Source organism: Poecilia mexicana, unplaced genomic scaffold (genome assembly GCF_051168715.1).
Source record: "Poecilia mexicana isolate PSO_F unplaced genomic scaffold, ASM5116871v1 scaffold_13, whole genome shotgun sequence".
NCBI classification, from domain to species: Eukaryota; Metazoa; Chordata; class Actinopteri; order Cyprinodontiformes; family Poeciliidae; genus Poecilia; species Poecilia mexicana.
The window spans coordinates 27,600,366-27,615,818 of record NW_028263382.1 but is presented as its reverse complement, the minus strand read 5'-3'; the positions used below and the strand labels follow the sequence as shown (position 1 = coordinate 27,615,818).

Here is a 15,453-nt window from a genome sequence, read left to right as displayed (position 1 = left end):
TCCAACTGGCAACATCCAAGACTTTAATTCATCAAATTCACCTGCAGACTCTGACAGGAACACCTACTTAGAGCCTATTGAGGATAATTACCATTTAAAGCCTTAATCTTCAACAAGTGTGCATGATAAAAAGCTTCTATCTGCTCTGCTAGAGAACCGTTCAGCTGCCATCAATTATGTGATGATGTGAGAGCGGGAGGTCAACACATTAAAAATTCAATCTTAACAGCCAGAACCAAGATTACCCAAAGCCAATCTCCCACAGCAGATGGGTTATGTTTGATTACAGGATTGTCATCGGATTTATAATATTAGGAGCTTAATTAGCTCATTTATGGGAAGAAGCTTCAACACAGCCAAATCCTTAAAAAAAATCAATCACTGTAATTTCATAACTTGTACATCTACAGGGATCTTCCCTGGCCCGAATCAATCGTCTGTAAACAACAGTTCAACGAGCCAAATTTCAGAAATAACCGTTCACAGCCAACAGACATTGGATATCATTGCAGCTGTCAACTCATTTGCAAAGACAGACAAGTCTCTGGTGAGATGCCAGCTTGGTCACACCATTTCATGGCTCATTAATGCAGCATCTACGTGTTAATGAATAATATGCTGGTGAGCGTGCTGTCGTGATAATGCTGAACCATGACAAGGCATTTCATTGCAACTCCTGATTACATCGATAGGTTTCCAACCTGAGAGAGATCAGTTTTGTCTGTAACACATCCACGGCATTACAGAGACTTTCACAAGACAAATGAAGTCATCGCCACTGCTTATGCTGCCAAAGTGTAAAGGGTTAAAAATGGCATGAGTGCTTCTCAGTTTGGTTTTAGTGTCTAGCACAGATTTGAGCATTTCCTGTTTTGAAGTTCACTATTACTTTCTCAATGTAAGCGGTGAACTCATGGTGAACCCTTAATGCTTCTCACAGCCTCAAGATGAAGACTGTGAGAAGCGCATATGCAAACATGATTGACCGCACCAAGACCCTCCTCCTTGGCTCTGATTGGTTGTTTCTGACCGGAAGCAGCGTATATTTCTACAGATGGCAGTATGATGACAGGGAGGATCCAGAGGAGCTTGATGTGTTCACTTCACACAACATATTGACAGTTTTAACAAATTTGCAAAAACTACATTCTTAAAAAAGTTAGCTACTGCAACTTTAAGGAGATGAAAATGGAAAGAGAGTCGTCAATAAGAGTAAATAAAAGACAACAAAATGAATAAGATATCAAGATAAAAATGAGGATAGCTCAGAGTGAATCAGGTGTTACACATGCAACGTTAATAACGCCAGCCTGAGTAAATAACTCACCGCTAAGAAACAATAAACAATCTGATTTATAACAGCTCCATTAGCGTATGTGATATCTGTAATAACCACATCAATTTAATTCCCAGGAGATCTAACAAACACATCATATCTATGCCATCTGTCACTGTTGGGCCGACTGGGAGCAATGGGAACACGCTGATAAGGAGAGGTTGTATGATCATTTTAGTTACTGAAGCTGACAGCTTCAGGCACGGAGCTAAAGAGGAGCTGCAGGGAGAGGCGATGCAGAGCAGGCGTTGAGCTCATGAAGAAGCTTTACATGCATATGGGCAGTGCTGAAGCACAACCTGGATCCTCATGAATATGAGCAATCCCAATATCCTGCCAACATGACACACATGCGGATGAGTAAACGCGCTGTGTGACGCGACAACAAACACACAGAACACACATGAGTAACATAATCTGGAAAACTCAGGCTTTTATTTTGCTTTAGTGCTTCGCATTACTCACGCCGCTTGTACTTTTTCTTATTTTGATACAAACTTTATCTTGTTGTGGCCTTTATCTACCAGATCAACACATCACCCTGACCATCAAATCTTCATGTGTAAATCAGCAGTGACAGGGAAGCTGGTTACAGTTCACCAAGGTTCACGTTTCACTAGGACAGCAAAAGTTTTGTCCACTGCATGTCTGCCCTGCATGTTTTAGATGTTTCCCTGCTTTGACACACCCCATTCAGATGATTGTAGTTCAGAAAAAGCTTGTTAATCAGCCATCAATTAAAATTGAAAATTTGAAAAACACTGCACTAGAATAAAGTGGATCTAAGTGAGTACCAGAGGAGCTAAAGGGAAAATGAGTTGACATAAAAATGAATATGCAGCGATCTAAACAAGAAACAGAAGGAGCTAAACTATAGAGTAACACTAAAATAGGAATCTAAACAAAGATGCAAAGAACAGAGCAAAATGCCCAAACAAAAACCAAATAACTTCAAAATATTCTAAATACAACACAAAGGCAAAAAAACAACAAGACCTGTGAATTATGACATATGTATGTGTTAGAAGTCCAGACCTGAATCCATGTTAGAATTTGTAGCAAGACTTAAAAACTGCTTTCCACAGATGCTCCGTATAACAATCTGTCTGAGCTGGAGGTAGTTTGTAGAGAACAATTGGCAGAAATTTCAGTCTCCAGATGGGCAGAGCTAGTAGAGACTTATCCCAAAAGATTCACAGCTGCAGGAGCAAAAGGTCGTTCTTCAAAGACACAAGGAGGCTGAATACAAATGAAGATTTTTATTCTGTAAAGAAAATGTTAAAGCCATTTGTCATGTCCCATACTCTACAGAACTACACACTGCTTTGTGTTGGTCTATCAAACAATAGCTCAATAAGGTCAAACTACAAGAGGAATTTTTGTTATAAAGTGACAAAATATAAAACATTTAGGGATGTGCACACTTTTGTCAGATGATAATTTACTTCAGTTTGTCTATGTTACATAACATGGAGATAATTCACTTCTAGAAACATAAATGACTTCCAGTTATTGAGGTGTGCAAATTTTCAATTTGGCAACAGAGTGCTGACTCAGGAGGACCTGAACCGAGGCAACAAAATCAATTATGTAGAAATAAAAACAACAGCTAAACGTTGGTCTTGATGAAGCTTACTAGGGGCTGGGAAGTAAATTTAATTGGCAAACTCTCTAATTTTGTTCAGACTCAGAGGAAATGTCCAAATCAGCCAATTATTTCTAGTTTGCTCACAGGGATTTGTTAGTCAACTGTCAACAGAGCTGCATGGGAGATAATTGGAGACATTATTAGCTAGTCTGTTTGCTGGCATGGATCGTGGTTATAGCTTCTGCAAATAGGGAAAACATCCATCCAGGCCCAGTCTGTCGTGTTGAGGGTCTCAGGGGTTGAAGACCAGACAGGATGATGGAAGGATCACAAGCCCATTACAGCGCCAAAACAAAAACTAACGACAATGAAAACTCATCCCTCAGGTACATTTAGAGACTACATGTGCACCATTTTAGGATTAAAACATTTGCCAGAAAAGTGAAGATAACCTCACAACCATTTATAGAGCTTGGGAAAAGCAAGCACCTCTTTTTTCCAAAACTGAAGTTGTGTTTGTCGTTTCTAAAAAGTTTCGTACAAACACCATCGAACCTTGAAATGCCTTCATCCTCAAGTTACACACTGACTGGTCATAGGGACATAATTGCACCCAACTTTAAAATATTTGAGCTACGCTTTTTCACCACTGCCCCTTGTTCAAGGAGCGCAGAAAGGAATATGATTCAGCCTGTCTGTAAGTGTAAACGTAAGCAGATGTTGACATTAGATTTGCAGGGATCATAGAAAATGTGAAAAGTATCGCATCGTTGTAAATGTTCTACACTTCCCATCACCTCAGTTGCGTGATGTTACTGGGAGCTGCACTTTCACTGTTTTTGTTGCGGCGCCGCGGCCTGGGTTGTGGCGATTACTTCAGGATTTGAAGCTCATCCTGTCATCACTTTCTCCTTGCAGCTTTGTGGTGATGCTTTATTAAGGAGCATTAAAAAAAAGCATCACTTGTATGTCCACTTTATTAAGATGGGGACATGTGTAATTCTACAAGGGACTCTGAAGACTCCCAAATCTCATTCAGAGCCATTTTAAACAACATCAAGAACAGAAGAGATTTACAGGAAAGAAACAAAGTGATGACAGGCAGCAAAAGCTACATCCTCTGCTCCTGCTGCTAACGGCCACATTAATAATCTGGTTTTTATTAAAATGATTTTATACCCAACCTCAAATGTGCCAAACTTGTTTTTCTTTCATCACGCAAAGATAACAACAAGATGGGAAAACTTGTGAAAAACAAAGCATAAAGATGAGCGCAAGTATTGTTCAGCATCTCATTAAAAGCCTGACAGTGAAAGATTAATCAGAGAGACAATCTAAGAATTTTTTTTTTTTTATTTCTGGTTTGGACGGCTACGTAATCATAAATTCACCAATATTCTGCTGTGCTGTCCCCACAGACACTCAACCCGAGCTTCAACTTTGAAGCTCTGTATGGAAAACAATATTAATATAGTACTGCTGGGAAATAACAGTGTGTGACTTGCAAATTGCTTCAATCCCATTTGGTCTGAGTTGCCTGAAATAGGTCAGTCTGCGGGCCGCTTCGGCTGCAATCTCTCAGACATGAGCGATACGATCAGAAAAGATGAAAGAAAACGGGATCAGCAGCTGGCATATCATCGCTGTCGACTCCCCACGACGTTTGCCTGAATACTGGCTGAGCTTCTTACTCGCCAAGCAGGTTTTTGACTAATTCTCTGTCTTTCTTGGTTACACAGCAGCATGCGTCAAGGAGGAGGACGAGGAGAAGGCAGCGTGGCATGAAAAGGAAGAAAAAGAAGAAGACACGCCTGTCTTGTAACACTCTCACATGCACATTTGGCGAGGCTGGGTTGCTTCCCTTGAGGCCAATTCATTGAAACAGTTTCAATCAGCTCTACTAAAAATTGCACTTATTTAACAATGGCCTCTGCACAAACACATATTCAGTGCCTCAGTAAGAAATTTCCTTGTGGAGGACACTCATTAGCAAATAAAGTGTTTAAAATCAAAACAAAATCAGGTCTCATTCCTCTGCTTCACCAAATGACATAAGAACCTTGTTGTATAAATCATCACAGATTGACAGCAGATATTTTAGAGTGTCAGATGTGACAACAAATATGGCCTTGTTAGTGAAAATAGAAAAAAAACTCTTTAAGCCTCAGTTATCAATTTAACCATTTACTATTACATTTGTATAACATCATTGACTGAGTTCTTGGTATTTCTCCAGTTTCTCACATTCCTTTCTCCTGATGTTTCCATCATGTGAGATAATCACATTGATCAGAACAGCTGTCCTCTGCTGCTCATCAATGATCATAACGTCTGGTTGGTTGGCCATTACCATTTCACAGTTTCCATTTTTCATTTAAATAGTTTGACCTTATTTAATTACTTAATTTGAAAGATACCAACTGTATGTTGTAAAGCCTTCTTAAACATTTCTGTTAGTATCATAAAAGTAAATGAGAAGTTCAAAAAGTGTTTTATGCAAATGTTTAAGGAGTTTAGGGGTGATAACCCTATTCTTGTAAGTTAGGATGTTTGTTTATATACTGACATATTTTAATTATTTTACAGGCTTTCTGTGACAGCTCCGTGTGTTCAGTGATTATTACTTGTGCAAATCCACTTTATTGCATAAAACAATTTATAGACTAATTTATTTCAATGTTTTTAAATGTGCAAATTAACTGTGCTGTTACTGACATGTACTGTGAAATTTAAGTACATCGTTCCATAAGAAATATACTTTTTTTTTTTTAGCAATAAATGTTAAAGAATATTTATTTTGAAATTGTGCTTCTTGGTAAGACTTCAGAATATCATGAAATATATCTAAATGTATGTTTAGATACTTGTATGTTTAAACTTTTAGAACTCCAAAAAAAACTTTGGGCCCCAAAACAGTAGCCCTAGTAAGCCATTACGTAAGACCGGCCCTGTGTGTACACCAGCAGGAACTGGGACCAGTGTCTGGTTCACAACCACATTAACCAGCTGGACACAGACTAATTCATAAAATTCAATACAGCCTTCTGTCTTACATGCCAGTTTTTACAAGATAATTGCACAAAGGCCTTCATCTCCAAATACTAAACATAAATCAATTGTGAGATTTCGTGCATTAAAGATGAGCTTTTCTATGAACCACCAGTTTAGTTTTGATGAATCTCACCGTTAAACCGCATAAATAACCGACCGACTCAAAGTGAGGAGGATACATTTCGAAGATAATTAACAACATGACTCAATTCGCTTGAACACTAAAGCAACAACTAGTTGAGTTCCATCCGATTCTGCGCTCACAGCAACCCTTGGACCCAATATGCGCTGGTTTTCTGATAAAACAGCAAATGTGAGCCTCCATCATTCGGAGTCACAACTGTTGCTCTAGCAGCGCTCCGACTCAACCCGCCTCTGCTCCGGCTGAACAGGTGCAGACAGGGACTGATAGTGAACGAAAACAAGCAGAAAAGCACAAAAATAAAACAGAAACTTACATGTCTAAGTTCCTGCATGCGGTCCTTCATGGTTCCTTATTTCCACCGACGTGGTTCCTCCTGCTCCTGTCGTTTTTTTTTCTTCTATTTTTTCTCCCCCCCTGGATGTGAGCTGATGATGGAGCGGAGGGGCGGAGACCGACTGGATGATGCGAGCCGGGCGAGCGGGGAGAGGTTCCGAAACCCCGTTCTCCTTACAGACAGGGACTACTTTTATGTGTTAAGGTGAGGCACGGCCTTCCGCCGATTACCTATCACACACACACCTAAAACTCCCCTTCTTATCCATCCGCAAAAAAATAAACTCTCGTCTTTTGAGAGTGAATTTGGCTCCAACAGGAATTGGGATAAGTTAACAGAACAACAACAAACACGACATGTTTGGTGAACTGAGACGGGAATTTTTGTTAGTTTAGGTTATCGATTGAGCAGGTTAAAGGATAACGCCCAGGTGGTTTCCAGTGAGGAACAGCGACATCTTTTGGCCACAGGCTAGAAAAACATTTACATAGAAGGCAATTCAAAGTATGCCTTCACTGGCATACTGGTCCCAGTCGAGATCATAAAATGGGAAAATACAATGAAAATTTGTTTATGGGTTTTCGTTTTTATCTTGAAAATTTTGTCACTCAAGTGTATCTAACTCGATTATTGCGTGAGTGAGAAAAAGTTTGGACACTACTGGTCTACACTTCACATCCTGTAACGATTAGCTATTGCATCACAATTAAAGCCACACGCTTTAATCTAATAAAGATTTTTTCCCCCTCGCTGATTCCAAGTGTGACCAAAGTTATTGTTTTATTTTGCTGGAATAACCAAAAATATTTCTATTTGCCAAATGACAACTTTCTTTTTAAAAATTGGGACTTTCTAAATGCCGTTTTGCTGATTCAAGTCTACTTCAATAAGAAGTGCTTTATATCAAGATGGTTTGTTCTGTCAAAGAATACACTCATGCATTATCCATTTCATACAGAATGAATTTACTTGAGAAAAATGAGAAAAATTGAGAACATAAATTAGAAAATGAAGACAATTTAATTTAAAAGTATCTTTAATAGGATAACATTGCCTCTGTTTTATATTTTTTGTTTTGTAGCAGCTCATATTTGGTCTTCAACTCAAACTGAAAACTGCATCTCCTTATAGCTTCTGACAAAACACCAAAGCACTTGACCAAATATAAAAAGTGATTTGCTGTAATTTATCGCTTGCGTTTCGTCCACTTGAATTAGAGACCTGAAAAGTCCAATCACGCCGCAGCCCCAGGGGACACTGCGTGAGTGAGCATGTGTGTGTGTGAGCGTGTGTGTGTGAGCATGTGTGTGAGAGAGACGGCGCTAATGATGGAGCAGCTGCATGAGTCACAGCTAGAAGTGAGGTCTCCGCTGACGTCCGGTGTACTTCGTGTCGGGTCGAACGCCCCTGCAGGAAACGGCAGTCAAGAGGGAGAAGGGGCGTCAGCCAATCAGAGACAGGTTTCAAACCAGACTGAAGTGTGTTTAAAATGTTAGAGCTGGAACAACAAAAAAAAAATCCATTTTATTTTAGAACAGTTTCACACATACTTTCCTTGTCGTCTTCGTCTCTCCTTTTTCTCCATTATCCAGTCTCGCCCCTTCTTCGCCGATTTCCCTTTCATGTTACTAAACCGACATCTTCGCAAAGACAAAGAAGAGCATATTAAAGTATTCAAACCGTCTCTTTAGCCGGGAACACTCGCACCCAAGCGTCTGACAGAGAAGAGCTTAAACATCCGAATGTGAAAGGGAGGAAAAGCCACCTGACGGAGTTTGAGGTCAGGCAGGACAACGGCCCTCTGAGCTCCTGTCGGTCTTTTGGCTTCATCAACACAAGTATGACTCAACCTGCACTGATTGACGCCGAGACCTGCTTTACAACTTAATCATAACTTGCTTTCAGAGTCCTCCAAAATAAAAGTGACTAATCGCATTCGCAGAGTCAGGTAACTGCTTGCTTTAATCGCCTTGCGTCTAAGAATAAGAATAAGGCAAGCAGGTTTGAGATTGAAGGCAAAATCCTTAAAATGAATAAAAAAGGTGAAGATTATTTTAAAATAAATTCGCTCAAGTATTCTAACGGGAGGCTTCAAGCATCAATAGAAGAAAAACTGTATTGAAGCTGCTTCAATTTTGCAATAAAGTAGAACAAAATAGTGACTGAAATAAGCTGCTACACATAAAAAACACAAATATTACTATAATATCAATATTCTAAATGAAACAATGTGTGCAAAAATGACTGCTTTTCTTAGAACGTATTTACCTTTGTCCTGAATACTGAACCTGGTTCGCAACAGTCCTGTCTGACGTTTCTGACCCCAAACCCTGAAATAATTAGAATTTAATTTAAAAAAAAAAGATAGAAGTTACAAAAACAGGAAGTAAGTCAAAAATAAATAAAAATATACGTTTCTTACTTTGGGAAGAACTCCCGTCCCACCGGCAAACAGACACAGGAAGAACCTGGAGGTAAGTAAGAAGCGATCTGTTTTAATTATACGAGTTAAATCAATATGACTCCTATGACTTTCTGCTACTGCTAATAATTTCAGATGATTAGCAGGTGGATGAGCATTATATGATGCATATGAAGGTGGATGAAGATTTCTGACTTTTTAGCTTTGCTGCTGTTTGGGTAATCGACCACCATGCCTCCACTGAAACCCGCCCTCATGGCCTGAGAGGTAATGAGCTCAAGCTTTAAAGAAAAAAAAAAGATAAAATTAAATATGACGACTAAATGCACAAGAACATCATTTCAGACTCAGAGCATCTTAGATTTTCTACCTGCTCTGAGTTTTCAGGATAAAGCTGAAAAACTGCCCGAGATCCTCTGGCCTAAAAGAACAAAAACACCAAATTTACTTTCTGTAAACACAGGAGTCTGATGTATTGATGTCCAGGTTGACAACGACAAAACTTTACCAAAGACGAATAGAGGGTACTGAAGAAAGTGTAGAGTCTCTTTGGTGGACTGTGCGACCGTTTGTCGGCATTACAGAGCCACTGCAGCGCAGAGATGCTGACCAGAGTAAAACAGTTACAAGTTTTAATTGTTAAAACAATTTAGAACTCAGTTAAAAGCGTTAAAATGCGTCGGATAAGCCGCCGTGTCGTTTACCTGATGCAGCCGTCGAACGTGCCCGGCCGAAAAGGCATCCCCTGGCCCATGTCCCCCAGCAGGAGGTCTCCCTCCACCTCTCTGTCCAGAGCAACATCTGGAAGCATCAAGGGAAAAATTCACAGCTTGATGATGAGACACGAATCCACATCAACAACTGACAATCCACATATTGGTATAAAAGCAACCAAAAATCTCTCAGCTGGTAGCATGGAAAGCTAACGAGGAACTTTATGTTTTTGCATCGTCTAATAGTTACCTTCAACCTACAGAACATGAAGTGTGCTTGTTTTTATTAAAAACAAAATAAGAATATAAAAATCGCGCCTGAAGTCCTAAACTGCTGCAGGTCATTCCTGTTTTTCCTCATAAAAACCAAGTCTGGTTCTTTTATCAAATATTTCGAAGTCAACACACGATTCAATACCTCAACATTAATAATCATTGTACTAATACCATACAAACAAAAGCTCCAGGTTACTTCCCACATTTTCTTTTATTTTAACGTGAAAAAAAAAAAAAAACGTGCTTAATGAATTGTGCTTCAATTTAAAAAGCGTGCGAAACTAACCGAGCATGGCAGTGCTGATGTCGACTCCGACCCAGTAGTGTCCCTCCTCTGTGAGGTAATCTCCACTGAGACCAGATCCACACCTGGGAGGCAGAACAGAACTTAGTGCCTCACGTTTCTCTGCTCCGGCTCCAAGTAGCTCTCAGATTAACATTTTATGCATTACAAATACACAGTTGATGTAAATGCACTGAAGTTTATAAGCTTTGTATGCAACAATAACATTGTTAGAGAACACAGAGATGGCTATGAATGCAGGAACACGAGAAATAATTATCACCTAAATGTAGAATCCAACTATACCACATACGAATGATTATTTTACTAAAGGTTTTGCTTCATGTAAACAGCCGATGTAACTGACTTACCCAACATCTAACAGGAAGCAGGCCTGTCCCTCTGGCAAGCTTAGCAGCTCCACTGCTCTCTCCGACATCTGAGTCTGGATCTCAATCATCCGAGAACTGTCGATCAGGAAGTACAGTCAGACTTCGTGGAGAGAAACAAATGTGCGCAAGAAAACAATCTCCTATTAACAGCACCATTCAAAATCTAGCTCTAATTAATAAATAAAATGCAGCAAAAAACAGACAAGTAGTCATTTGATCTACATATTTACTACATACATAGTACATATTTTTGGCACCAATAACACTCCAGTAATAAAGTCTGAGCAATTATTCTTTGTAGATAAGAGAATAATATTGATTAACTTTATCAGAAACATAAACCTCAAAGTGTCTCTAATTTTCAAAACCAGGATAATTTTAAGTCAAAAATACAAATTCACTGGAAAAAAATGAATAAAATCAATAGTTTGTAAAATCAGCAATAAATGCAAACCACAGGAGCATATTGAAAATGAATCAATGCACCCATCTTAACAAGCATGTGAAAAGTGAACAATGAGCTGGGCAAACACAGCAAAAATAAATAAAACATAAACCGAAACATTGGACAAAAAAGAACAGAGCAATAGATTAATTAGAAACATTACTGAACAGGAGCTCAAAGAGTTTAAATTGAGGGACTTTCATAAAAGCCCAAAACTGTACACATATGATACAGAATAAAGGATCCAGACTTACTTCTGTGAGTATTTCTTTGCTTCATCTTCATTGTAGAACTGCAGAGATGAGATTAGATCACACAACTCAACTCAGTTGATCATGTCTGTAGGTCGCTGCTGATTTATTTGATCTAAATAAGACAAAGCTACAAAACTACTAACACGTGAAAGGTTTAAGTGAGTATGAATATACATCTTTAAATATGTTATGTTTTAATTAAGGAAACACTCCAAACACTTAATGGAACTACTTCTGCACTTCCACAAACACACAGCTTCCACAAACACACACACTTCCACAAACACACAAACATACAGCAGCTACGGTAAACAAAGCCGTCAAACTAACCACGTCCGGCGGAGCTGTGTGTTCAGGTCTCCGGCAGCTGGAAGCCATGGTCCTTCTGGCTTTATTTCTTTATCTGTTGTTTAAAAATCAAGCTAAATGTTGTGTCCGCAGCAGGCTATCCACATGTGAAACGCCACAGTTCTTGTTCGCTGATTTAAATTATGTTACTCTATTGGGAAGAGGCGCTTTATCGCCACCTGCTGTTCATTCAATTCAATTCATACTTTGCTCTTGTCTGGTTCTCAGGTTACAAACAGGATAAGAAAAACATCAACAAAATAACTACACCTTTTCATTGTATTCATAATCAAAACACCAGTTGTTTGTAGATATTTAAAGGATATTATAAGGGTGAACAAATAATAACTCAATGATGCAAATACTTTTTTTACCATCTGCATTGTATACTGAAATCTTACCTAGTCAAATACAGACTTAAATATTATTATTATTATTATTATTATTATTATTATTATTATTATTATTATTATTATTATTATTATTATTATTTGTTTTCTTTCTCTTACAGTATGGCAGAAAGGTTGTTCTGCATGATTCAGGTAATTTCAGCTTTCTTGACAAAAAAACTCCCATATTGGCAGTTATTGTAAAATATTAATTTTACATTTTCAAAATATAAAAAATATCAATCAGTTTCAGTTTAATCTGATGAATAAACTTTTATGCATTCGCTTCACCGCGGAATTTTGACAATCACATTTCAAATTACACAACTTTCGAGTTTCCATGTAGAATGTGTAAAGTATGAGAACAAATCAGGAATCTAATTTCTTTTTTAATAAAGCCACAAACAGACAGTATTTCAACTGAATCAAACCCGAGTAGAGAGAACAATGAACAAAACGTGATCTTAATCTGCTAAAATGCTAAATACATTTCATTATATTTAGGTTAAGAGATTTTGTTTAACTAGTCCAATTAAGTATCTTTAGAAATACTGAAGTAAAGACCTAATTCTGGGTGGGGAGATTTAGCTAAGTTAAGAAATATTCATTGTTAATATTGTAATATTAATATTCACTGTACAGGAGACCTTTTCTCTTGTACAAACGAAATGTCCCAGTTACCTCTAATGCAGCATGCGCGAACATCTTTGTTGTGAATTTGATTGGTAGATGAGTTAAAATACTTCCTGTAAACATTGCACCTGATTGGTTTGTTGCCTTGTAACACCCGGAAGCTGTCCGTCTTCGTTCACCGGCTTGTTGTTGGTAAGATGGCAGAGGTCAGCCAGAGGCTCGGGACCGGAGCCTACCGTCTGGTGACAGTAGGTCCCTGCCAGGTTATTCCGCTGCGTCCCATAAAACCTAACGGACTTCTCCCGATAAACGACACCTGCACCCAGGCACACTTTACCGAAGAATGTGTCCAGCTACTAAAGGGAAGAGCACTTCAGCGCAGTTCTGAGAAACTTAACAGAGTAAGACAAACTGAAACTCATGAGAAAAAAATGACTTTTCTTGGCTGCGCTTCTTTTAACACACATTTAGCTCGTTTATTGTGGCTTCCGGACGCCAGAAAGAGCCAAACAATCACCAAAACAAACCTGATCCCGACTGGACGCCGTTATGAGAAGCTGTTCTCATGCGTGAAGCCCATCTGGACCAGGAGGGCTGTTTCAATCCACCCCGACACCTGGTGGTCCCCACAGCAGCTCAGAACCTTCTGCACTGTCCTTCTCATCCTCACAGATGACAGATCAGGGAGTGGAGCTTCACTGAAACACCCGAAGCTTCTCTCTGGTGCCTTTAAAGCCTCTACAGCAGCTAGAAGTTACAGCAGGTGGTCAGAGGAGGCTCCTCTGCTGCACAAGAGTAAAACCGCCTATTATGACATCCTCAAAGTGTCCCCCAGTGCTACACAGTCGCAGATCAAGACGGCCTACTACAAGCAGTCCTTCATCTACCACCCTGACAAGAACCTGGGCAGTGAAGAAGCCACGGAGCGCTTCGCTAAGATCAGCGAGGCTTACGCCGTGCTGGGCAACATCAGTCTGAGGAAGAAGTATGACCGAGGGATCCTGAGCCAGTCTGACCTGCAGAGCCCAGTGAATCCGTCCTCCAAAGACGCATCGAGCCGAGCCACAAGCTCCCAGCAGCAGCAATATCGTCATCAAAGAGCCAGGCCGTTCTCCCAAACCGGTGGTGGGCCCATGTTTGATTTTGACGCCTTTTTTAAGGCTCACTACGGAGAGCAGCTTCAGAGGGAGAGGGACCTAAGAGTCAAGAGGAAGCAGATGGAGGAAGAGCAGAAAAAGAGGCTGAAGGAGTACCGTGAGGAGAAGATGCGGGAGCTCACTGCGTTGATGCTGGCGACCATGTCAGTGATGATCTTAATCAGTCTGTTCAGCTCTTGACGCAGCAGACAGTGGCTGATATTTCTCGGATGGAGGCGCAGGCTCAGGCTGCTCAGGTGTTGAACAGTTTGCAGCAGGAGTTGAAACTACAAGAGTTTTCAAACTGGATCGTTGCGGTTTCTGAAGGAAACATGCAGGCATAAAATTGATGGTTCATCTTTCAAGTCGGCATTGATGCAAAATGGTTGAATCCTTGAAATCAAAGGCTGACTGCATATGAATGAGGAGGTGTTTCAGCTCATTTCAGCTTTAAGCTGCTTGCATTTTGAAATCATTTTCTTTTCTATAGATAAAAATGTGAAAACACCAGAGAATCTGACTTATTAATGGCCAAAACAAACAACAAAAAATACAGCTTTAATTGTAGAATTTCAACCAGCAGAAGCACTAAATTATTATTCTCCTGTAATAATTTGTTGCTCCTTTTCTTTAAAGAAGCAACAAATCAAAAAGTGGGGGACAAAAAGTAGTTCTGAAGAATGTGTGCTGTTAAGTTACTTAATATTTATTCAGAGACCATAGTAATAACCCTCACCGTTCTGATTATGCTTGTCACGTTGAGCAGCTTTCTGTGATTGAACTTTATAAATGGTGGTCTTAGGATAACATGGTCAACGTTTCTTCACCTAAAGCTCTGCCTCATCATTGTTTCAGACAGAAACAGGTACTTTGTAAACAATATTGTTTACTTTTTATTTGCATTCTCAGTTCTGAAGCCAGGCAGCTTTTGGCACCTTAAAGTGATTGTTTTCTCTCCAAATGAGGCCTAAAGATGGAAAGATGTTTGCTCTTTTTAATGGTGAATGATTCATAAGCTTTTATTCCCCTTTACACTGAATATGTAATAGGAAAATAAATACATATTACATGTAAAGAGCAAATGTAAACACCTGCTTGTTTCCTTAGGTGTGTAAATGTAAATACATCTACGTACTGTACAGAAATGATGCCTCTGTATGATTATAAACGTATTAAAATCTACAAATATTTTAAGGAGAGTTATTTTTGTGTTTGAATGTTTTCATTCAGAGGAACATTAAACCTCACAAGAGACTCACTGGCTGATTTTCCATTTGTAGTCGTAAATATTCCTAAATAGTCCTAATTTCGTAAATATTGTTGTAGAATAAAAAAGTGGATACTTTTTTTTTTTTGCAAATTTAACTATACCATTAGTTAGGAATATGACTTTAAAAGAAATGAATATGAATATACTCTAACATGAGCTTTATGCAGTTTTTTGAACTAGACAAAATCTTCAAATCCACTCAAATGCTGATTTCCAAATTCCGTCTCTAAAACAATGCATTTATGTTTTTAAATCTGCCCTCCAGGGGGCATCTGGATATAAAGAAATAATCTCCATCTTAAAAAAAAAACAGAAGAGTTTGAACTGTGTGGAAGGACATGAAAACATCTAAAGGGTTGAACAAATTCACTCTGATTAACCCGTCACTTTGTCCTTAAGAGCAAATATCCAAACTGTGAATGTGAAAATACCTGGACT

At 39.0% G+C, this 15,453-nt stretch overlaps 3 protein-coding genes across 5 annotated transcripts in view; 1 reads left to right on the top strand and 2 right to left on the bottom strand.

The window, feature by feature from the left end:
• Positions 1 to 6,864, bottom strand: part of stx1a (syntaxin 1A (brain)) — a 58,963-nt gene extending 52,099 nt beyond the window's left edge. For 2 of the 3 annotated variants that reach the window (XM_014986920.2, XM_014986919.2), the window contains exon 1: positions 6,434 to 6,862. In XM_014986920.2, coding sequence (XP_014842406.2) covers positions 6,434 to 6,463 — 30 coding nt within the window. In that variant the 5' untranslated portion in view covers positions 6,464 to 6,862. Of the gene's footprint in view, positions 1 to 6,433 lie in introns of all 3 variants that reach the window. The other variant, XM_014986918.2, reaches the window with a different exon arrangement.
• A 608-nt stretch (positions 6,865 to 7,472) lies between these two features.
• On the bottom strand, positions 7,473 to 11,731 carry bud23 (BUD23 rRNA methyltransferase and ribosome maturation factor). Its single transcript, XM_014986917.2, has 12 exons — positions 11,570 to 11,731; positions 11,240 to 11,277; positions 10,520 to 10,615; positions 10,152 to 10,234; positions 9,581 to 9,677; positions 9,385 to 9,481; positions 9,247 to 9,297; positions 9,072 to 9,157; positions 8,877 to 8,922; positions 8,723 to 8,784; positions 8,005 to 8,094; positions 7,473 to 7,861 (listed from the first exon to the last, which is right to left on the bottom strand). Exons 1-12 carry the CDS (start codon positions 11,615 to 11,617, stop codon positions 7,807 to 7,809), a joined length of 849 nt encoding a protein of 282 aa, XP_014842403.2. The 5' UTR covers positions 11,618 to 11,731; the 3' UTR covers positions 7,473 to 7,806.
• Positions 11,732 to 12,755: 1,024 nt separating this feature from the next.
• On the top strand, positions 12,756 to 14,944 carry dnajc30b (DnaJ (Hsp40) homolog, subfamily C, member 30b). The gene has a single exon (XM_014986916.2). The coding sequence runs from the start codon at positions 12,807 to 12,809 to the stop codon at positions 13,944 to 13,946; it is 1,140 nt and encodes a 379-aa protein (XP_014842402.2). The 5' UTR covers positions 12,756 to 12,806; the 3' UTR covers positions 13,947 to 14,944.
• Positions 14,945 to 15,453: the final 509 nt, after the last annotated feature.

Excerpts from the sequence above, each read along its gene's own strand:
- bud23 (XM_014986917.2), bottom strand. The coding sequence starts at position 11,617 with ATGGCTTCCAGCTGCCGGAGACCTGAACACACAGCTCCGCCGGACGTG. Across the intron at positions 10,616-11,239 it reads GCAAAGAAATACTCACAGAA|TTCTCGGATGATTGAGATCC; the intron begins GTAAGTCTGGAT and ends CCTGATCGACAG. Across the intron at positions 9,482-9,580 it reads ACGTTCGACGGCTGCATCAG|CATCTCTGCGCTGCAGTGGC; the intron begins GTAAACGACACG and ends TACTCTGGTCAG.
- dnajc30b (XM_014986916.2), top strand. The coding sequence starts at position 12,807 with ATGGCAGAGGTCAGCCAGAGGCTCGGGACCGGAGCCTACCGTCTGGTG.